General features: G+C 40.6%; 1 protein-coding gene across 7 annotated transcripts in view; it reads right to left on the bottom strand.

Annotated features, from left to right (window-relative positions):
• ALAS2 (5'-aminolevulinate synthase 2) overlaps positions 1-20,836 on the bottom strand; it is a 421,539-nt gene that overhangs the window by 12,335 nt on the left and 388,368 nt on the right. For 2 of the 7 annotated variants that reach the window (XM_077989125.1, XM_077989126.1), the window contains exons 1-6: positions 10,209-10,244; positions 7,030-7,124; positions 5,082-5,277; positions 3,789-3,911; positions 2,835-2,945; positions 141-363 (exon numbers count right to left, since the gene is read on the bottom strand). In XM_077989125.1, the coding sequence (XP_077845251.1) occupies positions 141-363; positions 2,835-2,945; positions 3,789-3,911; positions 5,082-5,277; positions 7,030-7,074 (698 nt within the window). In that variant the 5' untranslated portion in view covers positions 7,075-7,124; positions 10,209-10,244. Of the gene's footprint in view, positions 1-140; positions 364-2,834; positions 2,946-3,788; positions 3,912-5,081; positions 5,278-7,016; positions 7,125-10,208; positions 10,245-20,836 lie in introns of those variants that run through there. The other 5 variants (XM_077989128.1, XM_077989130.1, XM_077989127.1 and 2 more) reach the window with 4 other exon arrangements.

A 20,836-nucleotide genomic window follows, 5' to 3' on the forward strand; every position in this document is an offset into this window, starting at 1 on the left:
TGGTGGAGGACCTCGGACAAAAACGTGGTGGTAGAACCCAGGTTTCCACTGCCAGTTCTGCTTTTTTTTTTTTTTTTTTTCCTGTGTGTGGTTTTTCATCTCCTCTGGCCACTGCTGATGGCTGAGAGCCTACTACTCACCGTGTAGCTTGCAAGACCTGAGGGTGTCGGCTCATGCCCAGGTAATCATTACTACACCAGATGGACACATCCTTTGAGGCCACAGATGCCTCAGAGAGATGTTGGGCAAAGGGATATGCATCAGCCCAGCGGTTCACAGTCTTGAACACACGGTAGGTGTGATCCTGTTTCTTCTCCATGATCTTGTCCCTGAAAAACTGGTCATAACTGAAGACATAGTTTCCTGCAGGAGCAGATATGAGGATGAAAATAATTCATTTTAAGTCTCTTCCTGGCTAGTCTGTATTTTACCGATGTTGCTGATTTTGAGTTCTCCAACTCTTTTTCCACATATTCATTTATGTGCTCAGTCATTGACTTATTGGACCACATTAACTCTCTACTATTCATTCAGCCATCCTTTTGCTTACTCATTCACTCCTTCACTCAGTAGTTCATTCACACATTCATTTAGACTTTTTTATGGCCTCATCTCTCTTCCCGGGTTGGTGTGGCAGCCTCCTTACTAGAATCACTACTTTCAGTCTCAGTGGAAGGAGTATCAACAGATCTTGTTTCTAGCAGTCTCTTTGCCACTTCCTAGCGGTGTGGCCTTGAACAAGTCATGAATCTTCTTTCTTACTTTAAATTTCTTTATTTGTAGAATGAGGCTAATAATACTTTCCTTGGAGAATTGTGAGCATCTGACAACCAACAACATGTAATATATTCAAACTAATAAATGGCACATCGTAATAGTAGTATTATTACTGCTATAGTATTAGTAGTCATAATAATACTAATAAAGACAGCTAATATTCAATTATATTATTATAGCTAACATTTAATGAATGCCTAATACATGTAAGTTCTTTCCTAGGAACTTTATAAATATTTAATTTATTCCTCACAACAATACTCCAAGGACAGTTCTATTAGTATCTCCATTTTACAGATGAGGGAACTGGGGCATTAAGTGTTAGGTAACTTGACCAGGGTCATGCAGCAATTAAGTGCTCATCAAGTAAGTAACTCAGAGCCCACTTCTTTAACCATTACCACTACAAGATGGGGTAACTTTATTTCTAGGATAAATTGAAATAATGTTTGCCAAAGGGCTTGTTAAACTCCAGAACTCTTTACATGAGACAGAAATCATGTTGCAGACAGCAATTTATATGGCTGCTGGAGGTGCAAATTGGCAACATCCTTGCTGCAGAGATGTTTGGAAATATGTATCAAATGTTTTTAAAATGCACATACTGACATATCTAGAGAAATATTTGCAGCATAATTAACAGACAAATGATTGATACTCAGAATTTATTATATAATCTCTGAAAAATTAACATGAAAAATTTCAACCCAGTAGAAAAATGGACATAGAATAAATGTAGAAAAATATTATTAATCAGGAAAAAGAAAACTGGGAGAACAAAATTTCACCTATCAATTGATAAAGATTTAAAGTTTGATAATATCAAGTGCTGGTAAGGGTATGAGACTATGGATACCCTTCTTGATAACTGGTACAGCCACGTTGGAGGGCTAATTGGCAATATTTATTAATATCGAAAATGTACACACCCTTACATCCCAAGAATTTCCACCTCTGATTGTCTATCCTGGAGAAACACTTGCCTGTGTGCACAAGGAGATACATTCAAGGATGTTTGTTGCACCACTGTTTGTAATAGCAAAAATTGGAAGCAACCGAATAGAGGAGTAGCCAAATAATCTCTGTTATATCTATGCTACAAAATATTTGGAAGCATTGAAAAGTAGGGTAGATACATATGTGTTCAAATGGAAGCATGTCTACAGTATATTGTTGAGTGAAAAAAAAGGCACAGAGCAAAATATATAGCAAGATATTATTAGGTAAAAATAAAAATTGAAAAAGGTAATACTCTACATTTTCTTTGAGTACATTTGTATATATGTAAAACCAACCTACAATCTAAACTGAGGGAATACAAAAAATTGGAAACAACAACTTAAATTGTAGATGCTTGATTAACTGAATGATATTGAATCCATACTATACCCATGACATATTTTTAAGTAAACAAAACAGCATAACAAACTCCAGGTAAAATAAAATCACACTTCTAACAAAAGCGTGGGTGTGGTGAAGAGAGCAGAGGGTGTGTGTGTGTGTGTGCGCGCGCGTGTGTGTGTGTAGCCATAGAAAAATATCTGGGAGAAAATATAGCAAAAACTTAATGGTGGAACTCTGCATGACTTAAATTTCCCTCCTTATACTTTCCTGTTTATGTTGAAAAATATTTTACCATGAATCATATTCCTTTTATATTAGAAAATAATGCAAATGTCATTATGAAAATGAACATAAACACATATAAGAATGGGGAAAAGGTGCTCTATGAAGGGTGAGAGTTTTTGAGGGAAGCATGGAGAAGAAATAATGGGAGTAAGCCTAATATTTAATGAAGCCTCATTAGAAACACTTCCATAAACGTAATTTTATTTTCTACTCATGGTAACCTATTGAGGTAGGTACTAAATGCCATGGAAGGAAAGTGTCTTACTTGCCAAAACACATTAGATCCAGCAAGTGTCAGCATTAAATTTTAAACTCAAATTTCCTTTGGTTCCAAGGCCCTTCTGTGCTGTTTCCCCTACTATGACAGAGGCCCTTTCAGAATGCCTTCCCTATTCTGATCCCCTTTATTTCCACCTCAGCAAACTCACCAGGCATATTGTTCTGAATCAGGTGTGTGACCTTCCCAGAGATCTGCTTCTGCTCCTGGGGACTGGAAAATGACTTCCTTAGGCTGGCTGAGACCAGGGAGCTAGGCAGATCTGAGATGGAATGTGAGATTCATTGGCCATGAAGAGAATGGGGAAAAAGAAAGCACGTGTTGTCCTCTTTAAGCTCAACGCAACATGTGAAAATTCAAGTTTATAAGGTAAGGACACCTTCTGCAGCGAGAAGAAATCTTCTCCAAGGTGAGCTTCTATTTATCTCCCTGAATGGAGACTATTACATTGTTAGGAAACCTTCTATAAGGTGACTCATACTTCTCTCCACTAGGATTTTCCCTTGGGTGAGGTAACTGGGGCAACCATCCTGGGTCCTGCATTTAGAAAGTAGATGCAGGAAAATGTACCTTACTCTTCTAAACATCATTAAATTTCAATTTTGAAGTTTTTGTCCTTAATGATATTCCAAAGGGGCCTATGAAAGATGCCAACAGTGTGGCCATACCTCAAGGGTGATTATCTTGGGTGGTCTGCACTAATTAAGCTGACCTGGGGATCTGCACCCTGGTTAAAGGAGGTACCTACTCCCAGCTCTTTCTCTTTCATGCAAATCCATATTCTCATAGAGTGGTCTTGCTGAAATGTGGGACCCCAGCCTGTTGGGATCAATTTAGCCACCTGAAAAAGAGGAGTCAAAATTCTAGGGGCTCATCTTAGAATAATGACTAAAAGTTTCAGGAGCCTGTACATGTGCGTTTGTCAGGAATCGTGTGCTTCCGCATACAGCCTAAACTGTTGCCTACCATGGCTCCCCTGGAAAGAATGGACTTCTTATCATGGGATGTGTACTGGCTGCTTTTGTATTAGCCTAGCTCAGGACTGTGATGTAGTGGGTTCAAGCATTAGGAGTAAAGGTTGCATAAGGTGGAACTTGACTCCAACCTGTTTTGAAAGCCTTCACATCCTCCTGCACTTCTGGGGCTGCCTTCTGCACAATCTTGCTCTTCCCATCCTGGAGTTCCGACAGCATGAAGGGACAGTGGCCCTTGGCCCAAGATGGAGAATCTATGCAAAGGTAAGAGAGTAATTTGGGGTGCATTTCTAGTCATAAGTTCAGCTCAACAATAATTACTTAGATCTAATGTACCCCAAAGCCCTATCTCAGGCTATCATAGAGACACAGAGATAGATGAGTCTGGTCCCTGTGCTAGGGGAGCTCCTAAGCTGGTGAGAATGGCATACACTGAAGACACATTGTGAACAGTGCTGGGATAGAGGAAGTAAAGGGGCTACTGAAGTCCAGAAGAGGGAGGGGAAATGAGCCAGAATTGGAATTAGACAGTTTGGAGGTCTAAGCAGGCTTTGCAGAGGAGATGATTAGTGTTAAAGCTTAGTGTCAAATGAGAAGTATGAGATTCTCCAGTATGGGGTCTAGGAGAGGGTAATCTGACAGGAGCAAAGGCACAAACTCTTGACACAGTAGTTGATTTAGGCAATTTTAAGTAGTTTCAGCATGTCTGGAGTATAGTGTGTGAGGGACATGACAGTGATAATTTTTCTTTTCTTTTCCCTCTCCTCTCCTCTCCTCTCCTCTCCTTTTTTTTTTAATTTTTATTTTATTTATTTATTTTTTTAAATTTATTTATTATTATTATACTTTAAGTTGTAGGGTACATGTGCATAACGTGCAGTTTTGTTACATATGTATACTTGTGCCATGTTGGTGTGCTTTTTTTTTTTTTTTTTTTTTTTTTGACAGATTCTCGCTCTGTAGCCCAGGCTGGAGTACCGTGGTGCGGTCTTGGCTCACTGCAACCTCCGCCTCCTCGGTTCAAGCAATTCTCTGCCTCAGCCTCCCACGCTTGTAATCTCTGCCTCAGCTGGGATTACAGGCGCCCACCACCACGCCTGGCTAATTTTTTTATTTTTAGTAGATACGGGGTTTCACCATCTTGGCTAGAGTGGTCTTGAACTCCTGACCTCGTGATCCACCCGCCTCGGCCTCCCAAAGTGCTGGGATTACAGGCATGAGCCACTGCGCCTGGCCGAGAATGAGACCCTTTCTAGAGGACCTGGCAGAAGACAGATCCTGGGTACATTTTGGGGCCAGTTCATGCTATCTTGACACTTTTCACATGAACCCTCCTAATTATTAGGCAAAGATGGCCAGTATGGCTTGGAACTTTTACCCCAGGACAGTAACATTCTCCCCTTTTGCTAGCAGCCTCTTCTTACCTCCTCCAGCCTTTGTTGCCTTAAGGTGGATTTGAGAACAGTTTGGTCCTTGGGTAGCCAGGATGGGACAGTGTCCAATACCAAACAGGAATTGGTGAGTCTTAACCACCTTGCCCAGGAGGCTTGTGGGGCCCCGGGCAAGCACTGGGCAGCACTGTAGCAGCATGGCTGCAGTCACCATCTTGAGCCCGAAGTCCTGCAGAAGACATGGAAGAGATGAGATTCCATCATGAGGGCCTGGCCAAAAGCCAGGCCTTTGATCCTCATCTTCAGCTTCCCACCCAAAACTTGCTGCCTCTGAGATGCTCTTATTGCCCTTCCAGGGAAAGAACTTCTTTCCCAATGTTAACATGTACTAATAAAACATCATAGAGGAAGAAATAGGAAACTGACTACTGGGCAAAGAGCTGAAGGAAAGAGTGCTAACTGGAGGTCAGAAAGCCTGGATTCTGACTCACTCTGGCACTGACTACCTCTGTGATGATGAGGATCACTGAAATGTGTTTTCATGTGGCAGGATGAGAACTGCCAACCCACTAACCCTTTGATCAATACTTAAGGCCAAGAATCTTTCTAAGAATGTTGGTCTTAGCCAAGTGAAGATTCAGCCTGCTAATGCAAACATATGTCATTGAGCAGAGCTCCTGAGGCTTGGCCCAGGGTGTTTCCTAAGCAGGATCAGCCAGAGAGGGAGAAGGAGCTTGAGGTCAAATGTATCAGTTTAAGGAAATCAAGGGAACAGTAAGGAAGGGTAGGGCCTAGGTCCTACAGACTATGTGCCACCAGCCTGATATTATGCTGTCTTTGAATTTGCTCCTGTCTCTTGGATAAGCACAGATCTAGAAAGAGGTGAAAGCAAGTCCCAGTGGGGCTGGAAAAAAAGGCACAAAGACATAGTCTATGGGTTAGTGAAACAGGCAGAGGCCAAGACAAAGAAGAGAAAGGGGGCAGAGGGATCAGAAAAAGAGAAAGCAAATGACACACAGGCACTCAATAAATATTTGTTGAATTTTGGGGTAAATTGATGAATGAACAGAGTCTGAAATTGAGGAAGGAGAAGGGACTAGGAGAAAAGCTAGAAGAAAAGAAAATGTAGGAAAGATAAAAGGAGGAAAGTAGAGAGAGAACAAAGATGTGGTGGTGGTGGTAGAGTTAAAAGAACAGAAATTGAGGGAGAAAAAGAGACCAAAGGTAGAGGGAAAGGGAACAGGGTGAAGATGAAAACAGAGATTGAGTTGAGAGAAAGAGAAAATGAAAAAAGAAAAAGGAGGTGGGGATAGCGCACACAGGGATAAAGGCAGAGACAGACAGACCAAGGGACATGAAAGGGACATGAGGAGAGATCAATGAGTCTAGAGGATTATACAAAGATTCACAGAAGTGAGAGCAGGAGTGGAGAGAATCCAGCAGGGGTAGAGAGTCAGTCGGACACAAAGATAAAAAAAATGCTTCCAGAAATTGCAAAAGGCTAAGTGAGTTTGGGGAAGAGAATCGTGGCCCTAATTGAGGGAGGTGAGAGAGAGAGACCAAGGGACAGAGAGAAGAGCGTAGAGAAAAATGACAAGATCAAAGGATAGAGACAGAGAGGTGACTAAAGCAGGGGGATGAGGGTTAAGAGGAGTGAGAGCTGAGAGACACCAAGAGAAAGACAGCTAGAGAGAGCAAGAAGGAGAGACAGATGTAAAGAAAAAGGGCAAATTGGAAAGACAGAGTCAAAAAGTGAGACAAGATAAGGGACAGTACAATGGGAGAGACATGGGAGAATGTGGGAAGACTAAAGCCCTGACACTGTGAAGAAAGTTACTGAGTAGAATCTACTAGCACCCTCAGCCTTATGTCGTGAGGGACAGTTCAGCTCATGGCCCTGTCCTCATATGGCAACCTCCTTCATCTCCCTCCCTTCCTGATCTCATAGAATAAGCACCCTCCCCCTACCTCACAAAACAACCTCTTTTTTCTTGTTCCATCCCAGAGCAACCTCTCCCCCTCTCATGGGCTGTCACAGCATCCTGGGTTTGTATGTGGGGCCAAGGCATGTGGGCCCTGAAATTGGAAACGACAGAAGGGTTGTTGGAGGGACTAAATGAAACAATCCAAGTTAAGCCTTTAGGGTAGTGTTTGGCACATAGTAAATCTTCAATAAATGTTAGCTTTTCTTATTAAAATTCCAGCTCTCCAATTTCATTGTTGGATGTTCTTGTACAAATTACTTCCCCTCTCTGGATCTTGGCCTTCATCAGCTGTCAAATATGAGGTAATTATGGCCACTTCACGTGGTAGGTAAGGAATTGGATCCAGTGCCTACCTCATATCTGGAGATATGTGTTTTCCTTCCCCTGCCTGCTTGTGAAAGCTAAAGCACTTGGGGCTGAGCCTGTAGACCACAGATAAAGTTGCCAGAGTTTATCGCCATTGGGGTCTGACCACTCCCCAAGCTGAGACCAGGGCGTGGGAGAGAAGAGGAGCCCCTTTCTGGAATCACGTCTGAGCATCTGGCTAGAGCTGGCCCTGGCTATTGGTGGTAAGAAGTGGATAGCCCAGAAGTGCAGGCAAGGCAGATGACAAGGCTCCAGGCTCCTGTAAACTCCCCCAACATCAATACTGGCAACAATAATGCCAACAACATTGGGGTATGTAGTGGGAAGGAAAGCCCCCAATATTGGAGGCAAAGCCCAGTCCTGCCTTGGGATGGTGGAGAAGGCCTACCTCCTGTATATAAAAACAGAAGAAATTAAACACATGTCATCACTAGGGGGCTTTTGGCCATGATATGCTCAGAGTCCTGGGAAAATATAGACTACTTCTTGGAATTTGTTGAATTCTCAAGTTCTTTCAAGCTTCTGTTCTCATTTCTCTTGTTCTATTATTCCTTTCCTGAAATTTGCTCTGCCTCACTCTGCCTGGCCATCATTATACCCACGACCTTGTAGTCTAGTTACCATGGGCTCTGTTTCTATTCCATCTCATTACCCACCAAGAGACTAGAGTGAATAAAATTGAATCAAGGAAGCATTTTAGTCAATTCAGGGTATAAAGAGCATAGGCTCTAGAGCCAAACTACTTGAGTTTGAATCCTGGCTCCACCACTCACTAGCTTTGGGACCTTAGAAAAGTCACTTCCCTGTTATACATCTTATATCTGGAAAATATTGGTAATAACAAAGACAATCTGCATCACAGGAATGTTGTGAAGATTCAGTAAGATAATCCATATAAAGCATTTAGCAGAGTACCTATCCCAGAGTAAACAGTGAAAAAGTATTAGTTATTATATTTAATTGATAGACTTTATTATTTTTATTTTCTCCATTTCCCATGTAGAAAAAATGAAGGTACGCTAAGGGAAGTCACATGAATATACCAGGCTGGGTTTGGGAAGCTAGAGACTGATTGTTGTCCCAATCCTGTACAATTTATTGTGTGAACTTGGGCTCTGTAATTCCCCTCTCTGGGCTTCGGTTTCTCCACTGACATTGGGCTAGATAATTTCATAGATCCCACCTAGTTCTGATAGTCAAACACTCACAGAGCCCTCTGTACCAGGCCCTGTTCTTATGTCAACCCTGTGATGATAGGGAAACTGAATCCCAAAAAGATTAAGTAACTTGTCTAGATCAGAAAGCTAGTACATAGGAGAAGCAGGATTTGAACCTAGGCAATCTGTTTCCACAGATTCCTAACTTAACCCTTATGGATCTGTGATTCAAATGTTACTACCTTTTTTTCTTGACTGAGGGCCTGACTCTAGACATTTATCTCCTCTGCTGCACTAACATAGGCCTCTTTCCAGGTCATATGCCATTTGTTACCAATGCCTTACCAAAGGAACAGATCTGTAACTACAGTGGAATTTCAGGTACTGTTGGATATTCATTTACTCTACCATTTAATAACTTATGCACCTACCGTGTGGTAATGCTTGCCAGGCATCTTCTTAAAACAACACTTTTAACCAAAGAGATGATGGTGAAATTTCAGACCAAATAACAGATCATTACTGAAAGGTTTTCCCTATGACTTTAAAATCCTCTCTCGTGTCAGCACCCAATCTGTATTCCCAGAGGTCAAAAGGGCCAACTGCAACTCTGCCCCAGCAGAGAGCCAGAAAACACTCATTGCAGCATTCCTTGTCCCCCACACTCCCACCCCTTTTGTGGCCTGCTTTGCAAAAGTCAATTAGCTCTGGAGGAGAAGTGGTAATTTCTCTTCAGGAGTTGGAAACATCAGGCCTTACTTCTCTTCTTAGTACCACTTTCCCACCACAGAAGAATCATATAGAACTTTAGATAACTGGAATCAGAGAATCAGAAATTCTTAGAAACAGGAAAATGTAGAAGATCACAACATCAAAACTAGAAAGGGTAGTGGAAATTACAGGCTAATCCTTTTTTTTCAGAGGGTAAATGACTTGTCTAGGGTCTCACAGCGAATTAGGATGAGAATAGAAATCTGTTTACTTTCTGTATAGTGACACTACATTCCTCTTCCACTATCTTCACTTATTTCTGCTAATTATTCATCTCTCAATTCCCCCAAATCTCTCCTTACCCAATTCATCATTCCCATCACCCCCACATCCTCTTAGTTTCCCTCCCTAGCTCTTCTCTTCATCCCTAGGCTCCCCATGGGCTCTGACCCACTGAGCTCTGCTGTCAGTCCAGCAGGTAGAGGGAGTCAAAGGGAGAGTGGAATGGGGAATTGCAGAAAGAAATATTAAGCCATTGTTCTTGATAGAGAGGAAGAAGGGACAGAAATGCAGAGACAGAGAAATACAGAGCCAAGGAAAGAGACAAAAAGGGGGAAGAGAAAGAAATTTAGAGAAAAAGATAGAAGTCAGAGGAGGGAAAAATAAGAGAAAGCAAGAGTGTCAGAGAATGATGAAATGAAATGAATGATCTTGAAAACTAACAAAGGAAAGTAATGAAGGGAAAAAGAGAGAAGAAAGCTGAAAATGAGGAAAGACAGAAAGAGACATGGGAGATAACAAGAAAATGCAAAAGAGACAGATTATGAGAAACAAACAAAGGAAAAAGTCAGATCTACTCAGACCAGAGAGTCAGTGTGTACAGCTCTGAGAGACCAGCTGGCAGACCAGAGAGAGGGTGCCAGGCTGAAAGCAGCTCTTACCTGTTGCCCTGCACTGAGGACGAACGAACAACGGGTGGGTACTGTGGGTTAGGACCTGGCATTTATCCCTTCTCCTGTGACTCAGCCCCACCCACCCTGCCTTCTGCTGGGCTGGCCCTGCATTGGCCCCAAAGGTATCTCAGTCCCTTCCTTGCTAGAGATAAAACCCAAAGTAGCCCTTCCCTCTAGTGTACCCCCTCCCCCAGCTCTGGCTCTTCCCTATTTTCTTTTCTCTCTAGGACAGTAAAATTAGCTCATTTGGGCTTTGGAATTAGACCATCCACCTAGAGCTAGGGTACCTTGATCTATCTCTGAATATAGATCTCCTCAACTATAAAAGGAGGGCAATAGAACCCAGAAGTGACTATAGCACAAGTTGGGAGGGCTCTGGAGTCAGACCTAGAATACAGTGTTGTGCTTATGAGCTCTAACAGTCAGCTTCCACAGACTAGATCCCCGGTTGTGGTAACAATTCGGTAATATCATGTACATAGCACAGTGCCTGGTCCAAATAAAATAACAGCTACTGTTGACTGAGTGCTTACAATGCACCAGACCCTTCATTAAGTGCTTTACATGAATTAATTTAGCCATGTAAGGACCTTAAAAGATAGGTACTATTATCCCTGTGTTACAGATGAAAAAACTAAGGCTCAGAGAGGTGAGGTAACTTGCTGATAATTACCCAACTAGAAAGTACAGAGCCCGCCTATGAACCTAGGCAATCTAGTTACAGAACCCACACTCTTCTCTTCCTCTCATAATATACAATTTAAAATGTGAAGTTCTCTGTCTTATCTTTTCTATTACCTTCTCCTCCCTTTTTCATTTTCTCTCCCTTTTGTCACTCTCTTTTTCCCCTTCTCTTATCAATCCTAAGGCAGCAGGACCATGTTATAACCAGACAATTTCATCTTTAGAGCAGATTGTCATCATTAATATTATATTTACATAAATAAGACCATTGTCTACATATTGATCTGCAATTTCCTTTTTTTCATTCAGCCATATGCCAATATACCATGGAGGTTACAAAATCTGAATGCACTATAATGTATTTAAACACTCCCTTATTGATAGAAATTTAGGTTATTCTCAAGGATTTTCCCCCCTCCATTGTGATTAATGTTGCAATAAACATCTTTTGGCATTTGTGAGAGCATTTTTTTAGAGGGTGACATCCTAAAATAAAAGAATTCCTGGGTCTAAAGGTAATAGACATTTAAAATTTTTGATACTGCCAATTTGCCCTATATATGTGTTATACACCCCTCTCCACCTAGTGGTGTATAAGAGTAAATGTGTATCTGTTTTCTCACAAACTCACCAATACCATTTGTTATTTGCAATTTTTAAAATATTTGTTAATCTTATAGGCACTAAAAATGGTATATCAGTGTTGCTTTGATTTGCTTTCCTTTCATTATTAATGAGATTGGGTGTCTTTTCATATGTTTCTTTATCATTTGTCTATTTCTCTTCTGAGTAGTCTACTTTTTGCCCATTTTGGGGGTGGGTTGGCAGTAAAATATAGTAGACTAAAAGCATGCACTCTGGAGTCAGACTCACCCAAGTCACCAAGTCACCAAAACACCTTAGCTATTTGGTTCACTTATCTCCAGATCTCTCATATGTAAAATGGGACAGTCGTAGAACCTACCCTATTGGATTATTGTGAGGATGAGATGTAGCTATTATTATTGCTGTTTATAGTTTTATTTTTGAGTTGTAGAAGAACTTTGAATAATATGGATATTAGCTCCTTTTCTGTGATATTTGCTGCTCCATCTGGATTAATTTATTAATTCAACAAATGTTTATTGAGTGCCTATAGCATGTCAGGTGTGGTGCTAGGTACTGGAGATGCAGTGGCATATAAATTCGAGAGTATGGGTATAGCATGGTGTATTTAACCATTTTTAAATTTAAAGATTAATTCCAGTTCTTCTAGAAGGTATTTCAAATGCAGCTGCAATAACCTTGACCTTCAACTCTTTAGCTGGCTAACCATTTGTCACTTTGAAAATTGAGTTCAATCCAGTCTGTCACTGATGGACATTTGGGTTGGTTCCAAGTCTTTGCTATTGTGAATAGTGCCGCAATAAACATACGTGTGCATGTGTCTTTATAGCAGCATGATTTATAATCCTTTGGGTATAGACCCAGTAATGGGATGGCTGGGTCATATGGTACATCTAGTTCTAGATCCTTGAGGAATCGCCATACTGTTTTCCATAATGGTTGAACTAGTTTACAATCCCACCAACAGTGTAAAAGTGTCCCTATTTCTCCACATCCTCTCCAGCACCTGTTGTTTCCTGACTTTGTGCAGCACAGCAACATGGCACATGTATACATATGTAACAAATCTGCACGTTATGCACATGTACCCTAGAACTTAAAGTATAATAATAATAAAAAAAAAGTAAAAAAAAAAAAAAAAAAAGAAAATTGAGCTCAAATGCCATCACTTCTGGGAGGCCTTTTTAAACCCCCACACTGGATCTTGTTCCCTCTTCTGGGCTCCCACATCTTCTCTCTCAGAATTTATCACACTGTACTACTGGCACCTTGTCTTATGTCTTCCTCCCACATCAGACCTTGAGCAACTTGCTGATAGGAATCTGAAACCATTGACTAGAGGGGCTGTCAGAAGTGCCTGTTGCATTCAGATGTATTTCCTCTGTTCTTTCTACTCTGTTCTACCTGTACCCAGAAAAGGAACTAGAAGAATAAAATCTACTGAGGTTAACAAACCTCTGAGGTGACGTAGAGAAGAACTCGAAGTGCCCTAATGGAGGAAAGTGGCTGGGACTTCCCAGGTCATTCGGAAGGATACTTAGGTGGTGCCTCTACTATTCCTGCTCCAGCTGAGCCTGTGAGTGTGGGTGGCTGTGGTTGTGCCTGATATCTCCTCTCCTTTAGAGGAAAATGTCTCATTTTCTCTTTGGGTGGTGGTTGTATGATTCTTATCTTTTTATGAGGCAATGTAGTCTGGAGGGGGAAGTAAGCTCCAGCCCCATGTGCTCACATAGCGTGTCCTCAGGAAACACTTCCCTGGCCCTTCTCTACATAATCCCCTCTCTCTCTCTGCATTGATTTGTTCTGTGTCTTTGTTGACTTCCTACCTGTGTGGGAATTCCTCTGGAATCAGAGTCTAGGTCTGATTCATATCTGCAACCCCAGTGTCAACCTGACAATAAGTAGATATTCAGACAATGTTTGATTGAATAGACTTCAGTGACTTAGGAGTTTCAACTTTTTACTTTGCAGTTGCACTGCAGTAAACATCATGGTACTTAAAGTTTTCTCTGGATTTTAGATTATTTTCTTAGCATAGATTTTCCAAAAGCTTATTTATAAACCATAAAATTCACCCATTTTAAATGTGTAATTCAGTGATTATTAGTATATTTACAGAATTGTGCAACCATCACCACAAATATTAGTATTGATTTTTAGAAATGGAATTATTTGACCAAATGATATGGATCTTTTAAAGATTTTGTCTTACGTTTTATCCAATATCTCTGTAAAAGGTTGTCCCGGTTAATGATAGGCTCAACCACTTGTGATGAGTGGGAATTAAGGAAGACATACAGGCTTTGTTGGGTTACTTCCTGAAGGGTTTGTCTCACTATCAGCATCTCTCTCCTTCATTAGCTATACCCCTTACCCAGATTCTGGAATGAAACTCAGAGAGTAGCATGATAGCTATGTCCCAGACATGCTGTGGTTTCTTCTTCATGTAAGATGGGTCTATAGTTTCTATTTTAATTTAAATAACACATCTGTTCTTGTAATTTTGGGTAATACCAGCCAATATAATTATTTGCCCTAACACCATTTGGTGATGGTAGCTGGGTTGTTCTTAGACAGCTTTTCCAACGGTTTCCATGATAATTTGTCTATATGTTTTTTTAAAAAAACTTCTTCCCGTATCAATTTTAGTAATCAATATTTTTCAAAATATCATAGAGTAATACAGAGAATTCTTTTATAATTTTTGATTAGGTATAAAATTCCAAAATCCAGTTTTTTACCCCTCAGAGTGTTATAAATATTATTTCATTGTTTAATAACACTTATAATTACAGCTAAAATGTTCAATGTCAGGCTCATATTCTTCCTTTTGTAAGTAATCTATATGCTTAGTGGGAGTAGCTTCCTATAGGAGAATTAAAAAATGTCCTGGTATATTAGTCAGGGTTCTCTAGGGGGACAGAACCAGTAGGAGACACACACACACACATATATGTGAGTTTATATATAACTCTCATATATGTGTATGTATATATGTGTGTGTGTGTGTGTATATATATATATATATATATATATATATACACACATACATGGGAGTTATTAAGTAGTATTAATTCACATGATCACAAGGTCCTATGATAGGCTGTCTGCAAGCCGAGGAGCAAGGAAGCCAGTCTGAGTCTCAAAGCTGAAGAACTTGGAGTTCAATGTTCAAGGGCAGGAAGCATGCAGAATGGGAGAAGGATATAGGCTGGGAGGCTAAGCCAGTCTAGCCTTTTCATGTTTTTCTGCCTGCTTTATATTTGCTGGCACCAATTAGATGATGCCCACCCAGATTAAGGGTGAGTTTGCCTTCCGCAGCCCACTGACTCAAATGTTAATCTCCTTTGGGCAACACCCTCACAGACACACCCAGGATCAATACTTTGTATCCTTCAATCCGATCAAGTTGACACTCAATATTAACCATCACACCTGGCATATATCTTAATATAGCTAGTAACTATATATAGTTTTTGTTTTTTGGTAAAGAAGAATGTGTTTTAGTTCTCAATCCCCTATTCAGCAGGCAGAGACAGCAATATGAGCAAAAGGAAAAAAGTTTAAAAGTCCCTAATGTGTTTCAGGAAATACTACAGAGAACAGATGATATTTTAAATGGGTTACGAAGCATGAGTTTACTGGGTAAAGCAGAGGGAGAGGGGCAATCCAGGCAGAGGGTACAATATAAACAAAATCAGGGAGGTCTTAAGATGTTTACTGCATTTCAGGAACAGTGAGTTTTCTAGATGTTGAGGGAGAAGGAAGAGTCTGGAATTACTTGCTCAGTCACTATATGGAAGAAGAGATCTCATCCTGGTACTTGGTTCTTCTAAGTGTTACCTCAAGAATGAACAGGGATTAAGAACATCATCCCTAGAGCCAGATTAACTGGATTCTGCCATTTATTGACTGTGTGAACTTTGGGAGGTTACTTCACCTGTCTGAATTTCAGTCTCCTTCTCTGTAATATGAGGATATTGATAATATCTAATTCATAGTGTTTTTATGACGTGTAAAAGAGTGAATCTCTGCAAAACTTGTAATGCCTGACACATAGGAAGAAGCTAGCAAATATTTTGTTCATTTAATTTCAATTCTGTTTATGAATTCCTTTTCTGTGTCTCCAAGGCCATTATTACAGTTCAGGCTTCATCATCTGCCTCCTCCCCACTGGATGTCGGCATGATCTTTCTATCCCAGAAATATGGCCATGTCACTCTGCTGTTTAGACTCCTTCAATAGCTCCTCAGCATTGCCAGGAAAAACAACAAAGTCTTCTACAGGATCTATAAAGTTGGTCATGAACTGTCTTCTGCTTATGTCTTGTGTCTTACCTGTTGACACTTTTCTGTAAGCTTCTTTTAGTCCACCTATGCTTACTTTCTTCCTGGTCTTTACATTCTTTTCTCTGGCTAGAATTATCTTCTCCAATCCCTCTCTTTTTTCCCTGATATAATCCACAGGTTCACACAATCCATCTTTGTTGTTGTTGTTTTGGTCTAGCTTAACTCCTGCTTGTCCTTTAAGACTCAATTCAGGACCAGGCGTGGTGGCTCATGCTTGTAATCCCAGCACTTTGAGAGGCTGAGGCGAGCAGATCACCTGAGGTAAGGAGTTCGAGACCAGCCTGGCCAACATGGTGAAACTCCGTCTCTACTAAAAATATAAAATTTAGCTGGCCATGGTGGCAGGTGCCTGTAATCCCAGCTGCTTTGGAGGCTGAGGCAGGAGAATTGCTTGAACCTGGGAAGCGGAGGTTGCAGCGAGCCAAGATCATGCCACTGCACTCCAGCCCAGGCGACAGTGCAATACACCATCTCAAAAAAAAAAAAAAAAAAAAGAAAAAGATTCAATTCAGGTATCACCTATTCCAGAAATCTTCCTTAACTTGCTCTGTTGTGATAGTGGTAGATGTTTCTCCTCCATACCTCTATGATTCCCTGTTTATGTGCCTGTTTCTCCTACAAGACCTTGAGCCCTTCGGCCGGGCGCGGTGGCTCAAGCCTGTAATCCCAGCACTTTGGGAGGCCGAGGCGGGCGGATCACAAGGTCAGGAGATCGAGACCACAGTGAAACCCCGTCTCTACTAAAAATACAAAAAATTAGCCGGGCGCGGTGGCGGGCGCCTGTAGTCCCAGCTACTAAGGAGGCTGAGGCAGGAGAATGGCGGGAACCCGGGAGGCGGAGCTTGCAGTGAGCCGAGATCGCGCCACTGCACTCCAGCCTGGGCAACAGCGTGAGACTCCGTCTCAAAAAAAAAAAAAAAGATCTTGAGCCCTTCAAGGACAGACTTCATATGTTATTTGACTTTCTTTGTATCCCCAGTAACCTAAAATAGACTGTGAAACATAGCAGGCATTCAACAAATACTTGTTGAAGGAATGTATATTGAAAGGAACATGTAGTGTTTTTCTGTTTCTTGTTTTCAAACAGTGGGGGTACTAGTTAGCTAGCTGTGGCTTAGCATAATTTACAAGGTTTTCTGGAGGTGACACTGCTTAGATGTCTCAGACTTGGGCCTCTATCTTCAGCCTCCATACATGTGTTCCTGTATCTGAGGATTTCCATCCCCTTATGTTCCTGGGAACCTATTTCTGAGTTCTCAGAAGGTCCTGTCTAAATTTTTCCTGCAAATTTTCCTAATGAGTTTTAAGAGGGCTCAGCATGCCAAAGTCAATTACTACATATACCTATTTATTTTTTCAGATGATAAGACTGACATCAAGAATTCTATTCCAAAGCAAGACATGTTAGTCATAGAAGAATTTCTAGAGATGTTACAAGCAGAGTCATTCCCTAGGCCTCCAACTCTGGAACAACTTCTGAGTATTAAGGCAAGTTAGAGTGCTAGGTGGGACATAGCATGATATGTGTTTCCTTCCAAGAAAACTGTTTTAGTTCTGTCACTGAACAGCCAGTTCTTCCTGGGGGAGAGTTCCTGAAATAATATCCACGAGAAGAGCTTAAGCCTTATGACCCAAAGGAGAGCAGCTATAGGCCAGAGAGTGTGGAGTAGAAATTTACAAAATTTTATCATTATACTGAACTCTGAATTTTTTAGGTAGTCAAATAATTAGTCTTAAGGAAATACATTAAAAGTATAACTAGTGTTTAAAAGATTTTAGATAGAATTCAATTCTTATTCTCCACCAGGGAATTCACAGTAGGGAAAAGTCCTATAAATGCAGTGAATATGCAAGGATAATCATCAGGAGCTCTAAACATAAAAGAAGCAATAGTAGAGACAAGTCCTAGGGATATAGTGTCTATGGGAAAAACCTTTACCTGGAGCTCAAACTGTGTAAACTTCAAGATTATTCGCAGTAGAGAGAAGCCCTTTGAGTGTCATCTATGCATCAAGACCTTAATTTAGGCCTCAGGCCTGATTATGCATCAGCAATCTATAGCAGAGAAAATGTTTATGAATGTCATGCATTTGGCAAGCCTTAACCAGAAGGACAACCTTATTAATCACCAGAAAATTCATGACAGAAGTCATTGTAGTAGATACTATGAGTATTGATTCCTCCCAGTTCAAGCCTCGTGTCTTGCCGGACTAATCTCTTCACTGGTCTGTTTACCTCCAGTTCTTATTCCTTGTTACACCAGAATTTTCTTTTTTCAAATTATTTTAATAGGTTTTTGGGGAATACGTGATGTTTTACTACATGGATAAGTGCCTAGGTGGTGATTTCTGAGATTATGGTGCATGCATCACCAAAGCAGTACCCAATGTGTAGTCTTTTATCCCTCATCCCATCCACTCTTCCCCCCAAGTCCCCAAAGTCCATTGTATCATTCTTATGCCTTTGCATCCTCACAGCTTAGCTCTCACAATTACAAGTGAGAATATACAATATTTGGTTTTCCATTCCTGAGTTACTTCACTTAGAATAACGGTTGCTGTGAATGCCATTATCTCACTCCTTTTTATGGCTGAGTAGTATTCCATGGTGTGTATATACCACATTTTCTTTTTTTTTTAATTTTTTTTTATTATTATACTTTAAGTTCTGGGGTACATGTGCACAACGTGCAGGTTTGTTACATATGTACACTTGTGCCATGTTGGTGTGCTGCACCCATCAACTTGTCATTTACATAGTAACAACTCCCAATGCCATCCCTCCCACTCCCCCCTCCCCATAATAGGCCCTGGTGTGTGATGTTCCCCTTCCCAAGTCGAAGTGATCTCATTGTTTAGTTCCCACCAATGAGTGAGAACATGCGGTGTTTGGTTTTCTGTTCTTGCGATAGTTTGCTGAGAATGATGGTTTCCAGCTGCATCCATGTACCTACAAAGGACACGAACTCATCCTTTTTTATGGCTGCATAGTATTCCATGGTGTATATGTGCCACATTTTCTTAATCCAGTCTGTCACTGATGGACATTTGGGTTGATTCTAAGTCTTTGCTATTGTGAATAGTGCTGCAATGAACATACATGTGCATGTGTCTTTATAGCAGCATGATTTATAATCCTTTGGGTATATACCCAGTAATGGGATGGCTGGGTCATATGGTACATCTAGTTCTAGATCCTTGAAGAATCGCCATACTGTTTTCCATCATGGTTGAACTAGTTTACAATCCCACCAACAGTGTAAAAGTGTTCCTATTTCTCCACATCCTCTCCAGCTCCTGTTGTTTCCTGATTTTTTAATGATTGCCATTCTAACTGGTGTGAGATGGTATCTCATTGTGGTTTTGATTTGCATTTCTCTGATGGCAAGTGATGATGAGCATTTTTTCATGTGTCTGTTGGCTGTATGCATGTCTTCTTTTGAGAAATGTCTGTTCATATCCTTTGCCCACTTTTTGATGGGGTTGTTTGTTTTTTTCTTGTAAATTTGTTTGAGTTCTTTGTAGGTTCTGGATATTAGCCCTTTGTCAGATGAGTAGATTGCAAAACTATTCTCCCATTCTGTAGGTTGCCTGTTCACTCTGATGGTAGTTTCTTTTGCTGTGCAGAAGCTCTTTAGTTGAATTAGATCCCATTTGTCAATTTTGGCTTTTGTTGCTGTTGCTTTTGGTGTTTTAGACATGAAGTCCTTGCCCATGCCTATGTCCTGAATTGTATTACCTAGGTTTTCTTCTAGGGTTTTTATGGTATTAGGTCTAACATTTAAGTCTCTAATCCATCTTGAATTAATTTTCGTATAAGGAGTAAGGAAAGGATCCAGTTTCAGCTTTCTACTTATGGCTAGCCAATTTTCCCAGCACCATTTATTAAATAGGGAATCCTTTCTCCATTTCTTGTTTTTGTCAGGTTTGTCAAAGACCAGATGGCTGTAGATGTGTGGTATTATTTCTGAGGGCTCTGTTTTGTTCCATTGCTCTATATCTCTGTTTTGGTACCAGTACCATGCTGTTTTGGTTACTGTAGCCTTGTAGTATAGTTTGAAGTCAGGTAGCGTGATGCCTCCAGCTTTGTTCTTTTGACTTAGGATTGTCTTGGCAATGCGGGCTCTTTTTTGGTTCCATATGAACTTTAAAACAGTTTTTTGCAATTCTGTAAAGAAATTTTTCCATTGGTAGCTTGATGGGGATGGCATTGAATCTATAAATTACCTTGGGCAGTATGGCCATTTTCACAATATTGATTCTTCCTATCCATGAGCATGGTATGTTCTTCCATTTGTTTGTGTCTTCTTTTATTTCACTGAGCAGTGGTTTGTAGTTCTCCTTGAAGAGGTCCTTGACATCCCTTGTAAGTTGGATTCCTAGGTATTTTCTCCTCTTTGAAGCAATTGTGAATGGAAGTTCATTCATGCTTTGGCTCTCTGTTTGTCTGTTACTGGTGTATAAGAATGCTTGTGACTTTTGCACATTGATTTTGTATCCTGGGACTTTGCTGAAGTTGCTTATCAGCTTAAGGAGATTTTGGGCTGAGACAATGGGGTTTTCTAAATATACAATCATGTCATCTGCAAACAGGGACAATTTGACTTCTTCTTTTCCTAACTGAATACCCTTGATTTCTTTCTCTTCCCTGATTGCCCTAGCCAGAACTTCCAACACTATGTTGAATAGGAGTGGTGAAAGAGGGCATCCCTGTCTTGTGCCAGTTTTCAAAGGGAATTTTTCCAATTTTTGCCCATTCAGTATGATATTGGCTGTGGGTTTGTCATAAATAGCTCTTATTATTTTGAGATACGTTCCATCAATACCGAATTTATTAAGCGTTTTTAGCATAAAGGGCTGTTGAATTTTGTTGAAGGCCTTTTCTGCATCTATTGAGATAATCATGTGGTTTTTGTCTTTGGTTCTGTTTATATGCTGGATTATGTTTCTTGATTTGCGTATGTTGAACCAGCCTTGC

This window comes from Macaca mulatta, chromosome X, assembly GCF_049350105.2.
Source record: "Macaca mulatta isolate MMU2019108-1 chromosome X, T2T-MMU8v2.0, whole genome shotgun sequence".
Classification (NCBI taxonomy): Eukaryota; Metazoa; Chordata; class Mammalia; order Primates; family Cercopithecidae; genus Macaca; species Macaca mulatta.